This window comes from Budorcas taxicolor, chromosome 14 (genome assembly GCF_023091745.1).
Source record: "Budorcas taxicolor isolate Tak-1 chromosome 14, Takin1.1, whole genome shotgun sequence".
NCBI lineage: Eukaryota > Metazoa > Chordata > Mammalia > Artiodactyla > Bovidae > Budorcas > Budorcas taxicolor.
The window spans coordinates 13,485,211-13,498,810 of record NC_068923.1 but is presented as its reverse complement, the minus strand read 5'-3'; the positions used below and the strand labels follow the sequence as shown (position 1 = coordinate 13,498,810).

Sequence of the window (13,600 nt, the reverse complement as noted above, 5' to 3'; positions counted from 1 at the left end):
GCGTCCCGGCCCGAGGCCCGGCGGCGGGCGGGGCGCCCGGCGGCACAGAAGCCGCTTTGTGACCGTCATCGGCCCTGACGTCCGGCGGGCCGGCCAGCGCCCCAGGCCCCTTTGTTTGCCGCGGGGCTCGGCAGCGGGGACGTGGCCCGGGTGGGGCGCGGGCTGCGCGTCAGTGCTGCGGGCGCGCCCCCGGACCCGGCGGGCGGGCGGGCAACGAAGCGCTCGCGGACCGGGCCCGGGACTCCGGCGCGGGCCGGCGGGACTCGGCCTGTGCGGCCATCCTGCGCTCCGCGGCCGCGACCGGCGCTCGGACAAAATGGCCTCGGCGCCGGCGCCGGACTGAAGGCGCGGCGCGGACCCGTGACCCAGGCTGCGCGGCCCCGCCAGGTGAGCCGCCCGCCCCTCCCGGCCGGCGGGAGCAAGTCTGGGCTTGTCGCCGCCCCGCGGCGGGGCGGGCCGGCAGGCGAGGAGCGGCCAGCCTTAGACCCGTGGGAGCTGCTGGCACGCTCCGCTCAGGCCTCGAGCGACTCATGGCGCTCTGTAATCTGGGCCCTTCAGGCTGTTCTTGAAACTCGTCTTGTTGCCTCTGGCCGGCTTGTGGTACCGTGGCCAACCAGACCACAATGAGGTTGAGCTCCCGCCCGTGGAACTCTAGTATTCCACGAATACTAAGTTGTTTGCACAGTAGTCTGGAACCGTTGATTTCATGAGATCTAGATGATGAGCTTTTTTTTTTTTTTTTTTTTGGCCGCAAGGAAAGCCCTGTGGGATCTTAGTTTACCAATCAGGGGTTGAACCCTTGACAGTGAGAGCGCAGAGCTTGCCTGATAGCTCAGCTAGTAAAGAATCCGCCTGCAACGCGGGTCCTCGGTTCGATTCGTGGGTCGGGAAGATCCCTTGAAGGATAGGTTACTCATTCCGGTATTTTCGGGCTTCCCTGGTGACTCGGACTGTAAAGAATCCGCCTGCAATGCGGGAGACCTGGTTTGGGAAGATGCCCTGGAGGAGGAGGGCATGGCAACCCACTTCGGTGTTTTTGCTTGGAGAATCCCCATGGACAGAGGAACCTGGCGGACAAACGGTCCGTGGTGTCGCGAAGAGTCGGACACTACAGAGCGACTAAACTCAGCACAGTGAGAGCACGTAGTCCTAACCACTGAACCTCCAGGAAATTCCCATTCTGTTACTCTTTTTATATGAATTTTTGTGTGATGGCAGTGAAAAAATTGAAGACAGGAATGCTAGATCATTCTCAGGAGTAAGCAGCATTTTATACATGCATTGTTCCAGGTGCATTATATAAAGTATAAGTTGTGGAAAAAACTCCAGTTAACCATTTGTCAAACAGTTACAGAGATATATTGCTTTGACTCTACAATATGACAAATTTCTGCACAGATATTGCCGCCGCCCCGATCGTCTGTGATTATATGCAGTTGATAAGTGGGATGGGGAAATTACTTGGGATTTCCAAACTTCCTTTCATAGATAGTTTTTGCTGGGGCGAAGAAATTGGAAATAGGGGAACGTCTTGGGCAAAACAGAAAGACGTTAGATATTTATGCTTTTGTGGAAATCCGTAATTTGTCTGTTCCCCACCCACCCACCCCCCACAATCACAGCGTGGCTCCACTCAGAAGGAAAAAAAAAAAAACCTGAAATAACCACCGTTTTGTTAAATAAATTATTTCTTTCTGTGATTTCTCCTTAAACAGCTTACTTGGAAAAGATGTGGCCAGACTAGGCAGTATCAGGAATTTTAGCTGTTAAATAAGGAAATCAGTGGTGTGCAATACTGTCTCTCTAAAATAGCTTTCAATTGAAAGAGGGTATCACTTGGAAATCAGAATACTGAGATAAGAGCCCTTGACCTTAACAGCTTTGCAGATTATATTTTAATTCACTGTCATTGGAAAGGTGCCAGAATAAACTGTTCATTCTAAGGAAGTAGTATAAGGATTTTATTAGATAATTTATCCACTAGAATACCTGTAAAGTGTTTGAGGCAGTGGCTGGCTCTTAGTGCTCTTGTTAACCTGCTGTTAATATTTTTTCAGTCCTGTTTACTTCCCACCACACAAGTTCCTTATAAACTACTTGGAATAAGACTAATGTCAACATCAGTGCTTTTCCTGTATATATTCTGAAAATATCCTGTGAACATTCATATTATGTTTGATGTTAGCATAAAACTCATTTAGGTCTTTAAGCGGAACTTGGGAAAAGTATAATTGGTAACAGTTAACTTGCTTTTTGAGACTTGGTGGGCAAAGTGTAAGGTAATTCACACCACCCCACCACCAGTTCCCTAGATTACCACCCCAGGAAGTGGCAACACACACTGGTATTCTTGCCTGTAAAATCACATGGAGAGAGAGGAGCCTGATGGACTAGTCAGTGGGGCTGCAGAGTCAGACACAATTTAGTGACTAAACAACACTACCACTTCCCTCTGTCGTTTTCTTTGGATTAGATTTCAGTTTAAGACGGGATTAGTGAAATTTTTATTTTAAAATACAAAAGAGTATTACAATTATGAACATCTTTTTTATAATTATAAATGGAAGTTCTATGTATGTGTATGTAGTGTGCTTGTATTTCACGTAACTAGTTGATCAACTTCCAGACTCAGATGAGGGATAACTGTTAAAGGGAAATAGTAAGTTAATAGGTTGTGAAGGAATGAATGGGACAGTATATATGGTAGCATTTTGAAAACCAGTTTCTTTTCTAAATGTATTGACCAATATAGTGAATTTTTGTGATACATAAAAATATTTTGGCAGTTGGAAAAAAATCAATGTAGAAAGTTGTGCATAATAGTTTATAACAGTGTAAAGCAAATAGCTAAGTATTAAAAGGAGTAATTAATAGAAGAATGTATATACGGGATATTCACCAAAAGTGACAGTGATATTCTTTAAGCAGTACTTGTATTAGATCAGTAATTTCAATTTAAAGTAATCTTTGCTTATTGACTTAACCTGTAGTCACCCTTGTATTTTTGTGGTTCAAGTGAAAGTTAAAAAGTTAGCTTGGGCCAGAATTTGAAAAGATAGCTATGTACTTAAATACTGTAAAAACATAACATGTTCCTTTTGAATTGAAAGCAACATTTTTCTCTCTTTTAAACAGCAGTTCTGTGGTGTTCTCGGTCACACATTTATGGAGTTTCTGAAGGGCAGTGGAGATTACTGCCAGGCACAGCACGACCTCTATGCAGACAAGTGAACTGCAGAAATTCATTACTGCTCAACCAAGAAGCCCCCATAAGACTGGTTAACCTGGACACAGGTGTTGAATTGAAATCCACAGAGCATTTTTATACAATAATTCTGATCTGGATGGGGTAAACCTCAGTGCACTTCCTTTCTATTGCCTCAGTATTACTGGATTGAAGAATTGCTGCTTCTTGTTAAGAGGTTCATTCATTCATTACTCCCAACTTCATACTTAAAAGCACTGAGAATTTCAAGTGGAGTATATTAAAGTTGACTGTGTTTCTTTGCATCATTTCTGTATTCAATTTTTTAAATTCTTTCATATCCCTATTGAGTGTTTTTTAAGTAAATTAACATGGCTCGAATGAACCGCCCAGCTCCTGTGGAAGTTACATACAGGAACATGAGATTTCTTATTACACACAACCCAACTAATGCAACATTAAGCAAATTTATAGAGGTAAGTTTTGATGCTTTTTAATAGCTTAAACTGATTGTAGTGTAATGGTAGAGCTTTTATATAGCAGTATTTTGAAAATTGTGAGGTGGTTGATGACAGTAGCTCCAACTCCCAGATATATCACTGTCTTCTCTAGGTTAGGTGAATTTTTTTATACATTTTTGAGAAGGCCATGTACTTGAAATAGATTAGGTTTATAAGTTAATAATATCTAATTCTTCATGCCTCACAGTTTTCTTCATTTAAATTTATATGTGGACTGTTACCTGTGGCTGTTGCTTGTAAAGTTGGAAGGAGGCTCACTTTGTGGGTTTTTTACATTTTCTAAGCATAATGGCTGACAACTATAAACCAAAGTTAGTTTATGTCTTGGCCCTCTTTTGACGCTTAGGATACAGTTTCCAGCCACTGATATAATTCTGTTTCTGGTGGTTGCTAGATAGTCAAAACTGTCCCACTGCTTAACCTCTTTTGACTGTCAGAAAGGATTGTAATGTTGAATAATTGATTTGTATGCCTTTTATTTTATAAATATTTATAGATAATCAAATAAAAAATAGGCCTCCCAGATCATAGAAGTGCTTTTAAATTTTATCGTCAATATATTTTTTAAATGCCAAGTGTTATAATTAGTAATAATACATTGCATTTTAAAGCCTATAATCTTAAATGGTTGGAAGTTTAACACTGCATTTTTGAGATTTTAGATTCTTTAAGGATATTTTTAAGACTCTATATACTGTATGCTGCAAATGAGAAGAAGTTTAAAGAATTAATATATGTCAAGTCAGATGACTTTGTCATGAGTGATTCCTTTGGCTCCTGAGTGGCTTCTGATCCTCTTGTCGGTGCCTCAGCCAGCCAGCGTTGCCATGACTGTAAACAACTTCAGGATATGAAGGGTCATGGACTTTTTTTTAAACTTAAAATTTATTAAAAATATGTGGTTTTTTAACATTTCTGTTCAGTGCTATTTTAGTATAGTCATTGAAAGCAAAAGACTGCTTCTCTTTTCAACATAGATGATCTTCTGTTAACCAACAATACCTGTTAGAGAGATGATCAAAATGGCAAACTGTGAGCAAGAATAATGTGATTATTTTTCCATCCCATCCTCTAGAGCCCATTAAAAATAAGAACAAAACAAAAGAATAACGTTTGTATAAATCCTTCGCTGTTTCCATGTTTTTATCCAGGAACTTAAGAAGTATGGAGTTACCACAATTGTAAGAGTATGTGAAGCAACTTATGACACTACTCTTGTGGAGAAAGAAGGCATCCATGTTCTTGTGAGTGTTTAATGGTTCCTCTGTGTTTATAGTACTGTGCTGCAAGTTTAAGTTGTTATAAAATTACAGTCTTAGTTTCCAAATAAAGGTGAAAGCTGACCAGAGAGTTGAAGTAATAAAAGATCTTCGTAAAGATTCAGCATTTATTTGCATTTCATTGACTGTGGGGTTTCATAAAGAAGCACTTACTAAAGATAAAATTTGAAAACATTTGGGTGTTAGAATTTTAGAACTATCAGTGTGGTATTTATATTAAAAATCTAAGATGTATATTCTTTTGACTTAGGATTGGCCTTTTGATGATGGCGCACCACCATCTAACCAGATTGTTGATGATTGGTTAAGTCTTGTGAAAATTAAGTTTCGTGAGGACCCTGGTTGTTGTATTGCTGTTCACTGTGTTGCAGGCCTTGGCAGGTAAGAGAGTTTCTTAAACCCATTTAATGGTGTGGATCTTAATTCTTAGTGAAAGCTTCACTTTTGACTCCTATAAAGACAGTCACCAGTTTGTGAATCAGGTTGCTTTGTTGGCTTAATGAAAGTAGGTGAGTGTAACAGTAATGTATTCCAGTATATTTGGAGCTGACGAGTGCTATTGCTAAAATTTAAACTTGCTTCCATGGGCACAATTGCTTAATGATGTGTCCTAAGTTGTACCTATAGTAGTGTCCAAGCTTACTGGGAAAATCACTAAGATGGTTTTGCATTGAATATGGTATATTTTTGCATCCTGATTCAGTAGGAACTCATTACCCAGTAGTGCCAAAATACATGTGTCCATATAATTACCGATGCCCTCGGCCCCTGCTGCCCCCAAAAAAGTCCAAGTGGAGAAGAGTGAAGTGAAACAGCATGGCCCTGCAGAGGTGGGCATGCAGCTGTGTCTCAGTCTAATTGATCATGAAACAAAGAAAATTTTTCTGAAAGATGCTTAAGTGGAAAGTGTTTTTCACTGCTAGGAACTTAAGGAAGTATTGTCAACATTTATCAAGATACTGCTGTCCAGTAATATAAGTCTTAATTTCTAGACTTACTTGTGTTAGTTTATGTAGTTACTAGTTTTCTTTTTAGTTCTAGATGAAAACCTGGATTTGATGCCAAAGTGATATTTTATTAATGTCCAACGTTTTCTATAAATACTAACACAGGAAGTGTGGCATAAATAATAGTGGTTTTGGATTGGGGAATGTTTGGAGTATTGAATTTTCCAGAATTTGACTTTGAAAAATAATATATCAAAAATTCTTCCCAGAGCTCCAGTGCTTGTTGCCCTAGCATTAATTGAAGGTGGAATGAAATACGAAGATGCAGTACAGTTCATAAGACAGTATGTATTTAATAAGTTCTTTCATTTGTACTTTTTATTTCCTCATTAATGTTGGTGAATTTAAATATATTAATACTGTGAAAGCAATTTGTTTCTAAGAGCCTATCTGACCATTTTGTTCATTCTTGAGATAGTATTGACACCAGGAAATATCTTTCCCATTCATGTAGATGTTCATATTATAAAAATTCTAATCCAGTAATAATTCTGTGAATTATTGATTTACTTTAAATTCTTGATGAAGTTGTTTATTTGCCTTTTTATTGAGGTGTAATTTATATAGAGTAAAATGCATAGATCTCAAAGATAGATGAATTGACCATAACAGCTAAATAAAAGAGCTACTCAATGCAGTATATAGAATATTTAGGTAATTCCAGAAAATGCCCTCATGCTCTTTGTAGTCACCTTCCCAGCCACCAGAGGCACTCTTTTGGCCACATATTACAGTAAACTAGTTTTGCCTTTTCTTGGACTTTATATGAATGGATTCATATTTTAATTACCACCACCCCAAAGATTTAGAAAATTAACTTTTTACAGCTCTCTTCCCCTTTATACATGTTGCCAGTCCATATTTCTCCATTAAGTTACAGTTTAATAATCAGAAGATAAATTGCTACAAGAAAGGTGATAATTGCCTTCTATGGAACAGTAAATGTTAATATGCTAGAAGGACTTTGCTTTAATTACTTCCTTTGTTTTCTTCCTTCTAGAAAGCGGCGAGGAGCTTTTAACAGCAAGCAACTTTTGTATTTGGAGAAGTATCGTCCTAAAATGCGGCTGCGCTTCAAAGACTCCAATGGGCATAGAAACAACTGTTGCATTCAGTAAAACCAGGGTGCATGATGCCATTGACTGGAAGTGGAACCTGAGATGGAATGGAATTTGTCGTACATAGCAGATAGCCTGGTTGACTTGGTGAATATGTCTGATGAAGCTTCCATAGGAGTGTTGAAGAGCAGTTTCACCAGGCCGTAGGCCTGGCAGAATTGTAGTGTCTGTTCAGGTTATGATCAGCCTATTTGGATACTAGTAAAGAATTCTTGCTGTTCAGCATTTAATATGTGCTTATAATTTATACCAGTTGACCTTTCCTGAAATCATGCAGTATTGAGTCATGTCATTAAATCTGTTTCCATGCCAGAATCTTACCAATATATAAGAAATTTAGAAAGACTAGGTGCCAAAATACCCAGCACAATACTTGTATATTTTTAGTATCATATAGAACAAATCCCAGGAACTATGAACACTCTGGACCTTATGTGGTTTATTCCTTGCATCATTTCAAACATAGAAAATAGGGCCTATGAGGTTTGTTTGCTCACAATATGTTTACATCTCCCACATTCATACCAGTATACATCAGATTTGCTCCCTTTTTATTAACCAAGTCTTACAGTGATTATTTAATATCTTTCTATAAATCGCATTTTATGTTGTAGAAGGCCTCCATTTTGAAAATCTACATTGTACAGAAGCACATGTCTTTAATGTCTCCAGACAAAAGCCTTACAGTTCATTTTAATGTTTGCACTTTGGGGTGCAACTTACAGGGAGGGCCTGAAAAAAGAAAGGGAGGGGGCTATTAAGTATTTTTAGTAAAATGTTGCCTTTGTCTTGTGCAGAACATGTAGAATATGTGCTTTAATTTAGTAAATATTTTTTTAAAAGGTAGAAATACTTTGTTACTGTAACTAAAACAATTCTTAAATCAAAATTTCTGAAATTCTTGTAATTTTTTTTCATACTTACCTGAAGTTGTTTACCGACTTAGTTTTGTTTGAAGTGTGATTCCCAGCCTCTCTTGCAAAAAAAAAAAGTGGGTTTCTGCTAATGAATTGAGCAGACATTTAATATTTTATATACCTTTTGAGCTGTGTAACTTAATATTTGGATACTTGACAATTTGTTTTATTATGTAATTGATAAAATGGTGATGTGTATTAACGTTAGCTCAACCATATATTTATACTGTCTGGGAACAAGTGGTTATAGTTCTGTGGGAGAAATAATTTGTCAGTGTTCACCAGCTTGTAAAAATCTAGTGCAAGAGCTTAAACATTAAATAAATGATGATATGCATTTATCGTCACTGAAGTTGTTTTGCTTCTGGTTAACTTACTTTGTAGGACACCACATGAAATAATTGCTCTTAGTGCCATTTGAAGTGTGGATTTTGTTTAACAAATGAAGGATTAAATGAAGTTGACATGATAAGTTCCTTGCAGACACAGTTAGGGAACTTTAATGAAAGTGCTTTCCATTATAAAACTTTTTAAGGTTTAGATAACTTTGGACCAATGACCCGATTCTGTACTGAGGAGAAACTAGTAGAGGAACGCCATGAATTGAAGCGCAGTTCCACCAACCAGGTGGTTTTGTGCAGCTTACCTTCCAGGCATGTGTTCTCATTTGCTTATCAATAATTGCATACCTTTTTAAGTTTTGAAGTTAATCCAAATCTAAGCTTTTGGCATGTGAAGTTAACTTTCAGCCATCTGAAAAGCTTTTGTGTATTTCAGTGTTAATCTGAAAGACACACATGTCTGATTTTTTTTTTAAATAAAACTGAGTAAAAGCCTCAAAATTTGAGTGAGCAACAATGCTTCACCTTTTGTTTTAAAGAATTTGATTCCATCTCTTCATATACCAATTTAGCATTTAATATACTCCATTCTTGAAACTTAAAGCTAAAACAAAAGGGGGTCCTGGGGGCCATTGCTTCTTTAAATCTTATTTTGTGACAGCCTAGTTAACTTGACCTGGGTTGTTTTGTTTTGCAGCCTGCTCTTGGGAAGTGTAATTGATTACTACATGATAATTAGTATTATCACAGAACATGTAAAATAGCATTTGTGTTTATTGAGAAGTCCTTCATGATTAGTGAAAAACATTTTGAGTTTGAAACATTTAGTTTGGAGTGTTGGATTTTCAGTTTACTTTATAAACCTCATCTCTGCAGTGTTCAGCATATTTAATTTTTTATCTATTTTGCATCTTGTAAATCTACAGAAATCCTCATAATATATCCTGGGAGATTCCATATATCTAATAGCTGAAATATGAATTGTCTTGAATACATGAAGTTATCAGATGGTGTTCTAAAATTCAGTATGTTATTACTCAATCAGAGAAAATACAGTCTAGTTGGAGGGAAAACCTAGAAATACATGTAAGTGGTCATTTTGCATCACACAGAAACTTCTGTTATTCCTTCTAATGCCCCCTTTTCCTGAGACAATGCTCTTATTCCCACAGCTCCATGCCTAGACGCTTCCAACCCAGGCATGCAACCACATCTGGTTGTCTTCAACCAGAGCACTTAAAAATTATATTGTTGTCCCCCAACTTAGTTTCAGAATCTTAATCTCTGGAATCTTTTTAACTGCTGTTCTGTTCTTAAATACTATTTGATAAGCATCTAAGAGTATCATGGAGAACATGAAAGACAGTGGTGTCAGGTTTTAGGCACTAAAATGAGCACCCCTTTTTTTTCACTTGTAGACATTCTTTTAAAGTACAATTTTGAAGAAACAGTAGTGTTTGCAGTATGTTTACATATTCCCTGATTCCTTGAGTAAGTCGTGTGTGTGTGTGTGTATTAAGGGTCTTACCAAGTTTTCATAATTTGATTACTTTATAATCCTATGTTGGTTTTCACAAACTTTACACATTAAGGGATATGAGCCTCTAGTTCGGTGACTAGCTGATAACGTGGTTTAAAACTCAAGGAATGAAACCTATGTGACTATCCACTATACCACAAAAGTATGACTATACATGTATGCTTGGCCATTTTTTCTGTTACCAGTTGTTAATTTTATATGACTTTTTAAATTGAAGGATAATTGCTTTACAGAATTTTGTTTTCTGTCAAACATCAACATGAATCTGCCGTAGTATATGACTTCTTAAACTCTTGCCTGTGGAACTCATTTTGTTTAAGAACAGTGTTCTTCGTAAATGCTGTGATTTTGTAAATTTTTTTATTTAGATTGAAACCTGTTTTATTTTTGCAGGAAAAAAAGCTTTTTTAATTAAGTCAGGATAGTAGAGGAGCCTGGCAGGCTCTAGTCCATGGGGTCCCAAAAAATCAGACACCACTGAGTGACTTTCACTTTCACTTTTCACTTTAGGCTAAGATATGCTGCAGAAGCAACCACCCTGAGAATAACTTGGATTTATTTCTCACTTAAGCTTCATACCTACCAGAGGACCCAAGCTTTTGGAGCATCTACTCTGGGACAGTGCTAGTTGTGAAAGAAGGCAAGGCTTTGGAGTGTCAAATTTCTTGACTAAGAAATCATACTTCAATTCATTGGACAAAACTGGCCACTCAGAACGTAAAATGTACTGAAAAAGACAAAAATAGCATTAATCACTACCACATCAGCTTATAAAATGGGTATCTTAAGCAACATCCTACATAACTGGAATAAACGGGACAATGTTTCCCAACAACCAAAATAGAGGTCATGAAGTTTATTAAAGTGTATGCATATTAGGGAATTATAGGTGCTTATTTAAACCTATAATTTTAAGTAAAACTTTAGCTGTGGTAATTTGGCTTACTAGTTAATTTTGTATATATATATATACACATATGCATATATTTGTGTGTGTGTGTGTATGACTTGTTACATTGGCTAGGATTTACTCAAGGATTAAATGCCCAATTATCAGATGCTTTTTTGTAACTCCAATACTTATATATCCATCTTAGGAAAAAAGTTTTTCATTCTGAAAGTACTAATAATAGCCTCTGTGGTTTGTTGGCAAGGCTGGGGCAAATAGAGAAGCAAAATTCTAACCCTGAAAGAGCTATTGAGGTTTTCAATTGACTAGAATCAGGAAATTGTGCAATAGTTTCATAGATGTTCACTGAGTGAACATTATGTACCATGTGTTTGGTACTGAAGACAAAGTGATTAGCACAAACTTGGTCCCTGCCTCCATGATATTTAAACTAGCAGTTTGTCTTCATGAAATTTAAACTGCTGAGTATAGCATAACAAAACCAGTGTATCTAAACCAACACAACCTTTTCCTAAAGGTTCTGGCTTGCAAAAGAAATATGTTAAAATGCCCCTGCTGCAAAAGTGTATTCAAATAATTTTCATGGGTAGCTATCAGACAAAAGCCATTAGCACAGAGATTCAAAGAAAGCAAATATTTGGTGGCTCAGATGGTAAAGAATCTGCCTGCAATGCAGGAGACCTGGGTTTGATGCCTGGGTTGGGAAGATCCCCCGGAGGAGGGCATGGCAACCCATTCCAATATTGACTGGAGAATCCCCATGGACAGAGGAGCCTGGTGGGCTACAGTCCATGGGGTCACAAAAGAGTTGGACAGGACTGAGCAACTAAGCATAGCATAGACATTAATTAAATGATCATTGTAGTTATGCCTGTTATATATGCTGTGCATGAAAACACTGCCAGATTTTGGTAGGGCTCATGGGTACATCAGACTAAACCCATCACAGAAATGTAGCTCAAACAGCAAAAATTGACATGATGAACCTGGCAATGAGTTGTTTGACTAGTCACACATACAAATGGGCTTCCCTGGTGGCTCAGACGGAAAACCATCTGCCTGTAGTGCAGGAGACCTGGGTTCGATCCCTGGGTTGGGAAGATCCCCTGGAGAAGGAAATGGCAACCCACTCCAGTACTCTTGCCTGGAAAATTCTGTGGACAGAGGAGGCTTGAGGCTACAGTCCATGGGGTTGCAGAGAGTCAGACACGACTAAGCGACTTCACTTCATGTACAAATCAGGTGGTTCTTGTGGAGGATCTAGTGACCAAAAATTTTTACTTGGAAAATTATTCTGCCCACTAATTCTGTCTCCTGATGGATGGAAAAAAAGTTCTCATGATTTTGTTCTACCAACCCTGACAGGGAAACAATGAAGGCTGCTTCTCTCATCTATCATTTTTCTTTCTTTTTTTAAAAAAAATATTTATTTTAATTGGAGGCTAATCACAATATTGTAGTGGTTTTTGCCATACATTGACATGAATCAGCCACAGGTGTATGTGTTCCCGATCCTGAACCCCCCTCCCACCTCCCTCCCCATCCCATCCCTCAGGGTCTTCCCGGTGCACCAGCTCCGAGCACCCTGTCTCATGCATTGAACCTGGACTGGCGATCTCTTGCACATATAATATACATGTTTCAATGCTATTCTCTCAAATCATCCCACCCTTGCCTTCTCCTACAGAGTCCAAAAGACTCTTCTTTACATCTGTGTCTCTTTTGCTGTCTTGCATACAGGGTTATCGTTACCATTTTTCTAGATTCTATATATATGCGTTAGTATACTGTATTGGTATTTTTCTTTCTGGCTTACTTCACTCTGTATAATCAGCTCCAGTTTCATCCACCTCATTAGAACTGATTCAAATGTATTCTTTTTAATGTCTGAGTAATATTCCATTGTGTATATGTGCTGCAGCTTGCTTATCCATTCATCTGCTGATGGACATCTAGGTTGATTCTATGTCCCGGCTATTATAAACAGTGCTGCGATGAACATTGAGGTACATGTGTCTCTTTCAATTCTGGTTTCCTTGGTATGTATGCCCGGCAGTGGGATTGCTGGGTCATAGGCAGTTCTAGTTCCAGTTTTTTAAGGAATCTCCACACTGTTCTCCATGGTGGCTATACTAGTTTGCATTCCCACCAACAGTGTAAGAGGGTTCCCTTTTCTCCACACCCTCTCCAGCATTTATTGCTTGTAGACTTTTAGATAGCAGCCATTCTGACTGGTGTGAAGTGGTACCTCATTGTGGTTTTGATTTGCATTTCTCTGATAATGAGTGATGTTGAGCATCTTTTCATGTGCTTGTTAGCCATCCGTATGTCTTCTTTGGAGAAATGTCTATTTAGTTCTTTGGCCCATTTTTTGATTGGGTCATTTATTTTTCTAGGATTGAGCTTCAGAAGTTGCTTGTATATTTTTGAGATTAATTCTTCATCAGTTGCTTCATTTGCTACTATTTTCTCCCATTCTGAAGGCTGTCTTTTCACCTTGCTTTTAGTTTCCTTCATTGTGCAAAAGCTTTTAAGTGTAATTAGGTCCCATGTGTTTATTTTTCCTTTTATTTTCATTACTCTGGGAGGTGGGTCATAGAGGATCCAGCTGTGATTTATGTTGGAGGGTGTTTTGCCTATGTTTTCCTCTAGGAGTTTTATAATTTCTGGTCTTACATTGAGATCTTTAATCCACTTCGAGTTTATTTTTGTGTATGGTGTTAGAAAGTGTTCTAGTTTCATTCTTTTACAAGTGGTTGAC

The 13,600-nt window shown here is 38.3% G+C and overlaps 1 protein-coding gene across 1 annotated transcript; it reads left to right on the top strand.

The window, feature by feature from the left end:
• The first annotated feature begins 367 nt into the window (after positions 1–367).
• Positions 368–8,527, top strand: PTP4A1 (protein tyrosine phosphatase 4A1). Its single transcript, XM_052651503.1, has 6 exons — positions 368–387; positions 3,139–3,681; positions 4,878–4,970; positions 5,257–5,387; positions 6,223–6,297; positions 7,014–8,527. The coding sequence occupies exons 2-6, from the start codon at positions 3,577–3,579 to the stop codon at positions 7,129–7,131; spliced, it is 522 nt and encodes a 173-aa protein (XP_052507463.1). The 5' UTR covers positions 368–387; positions 3,139–3,576; the 3' UTR covers positions 7,132–8,527.
• Positions 8,528–13,600: the final 5,073 nt, after the last annotated feature.

Bases quoted from the DNA above. Each gene is read 5' to 3' on its own strand.
- PTP4A1 (XM_052651503.1), top strand. From the start codon at position 3,577: ATGGCTCGAATGAACCGCCCAGCTCCTGTGGAAGTTACATACAGGAAC. The intron at 3,682-4,877 runs GTAAGTTTTGAT...GTTTTTATCCAG, and splicing joins CATTAAGCAAATTTATAGAG to GAACTTAAGAAGTATGGAGT. The intron at 5,388-6,222 runs GTAAGAGAGTTT...AATTCTTCCCAG, and splicing joins TGTGTTGCAGGCCTTGGCAG to AGCTCCAGTGCTTGTTGCCC.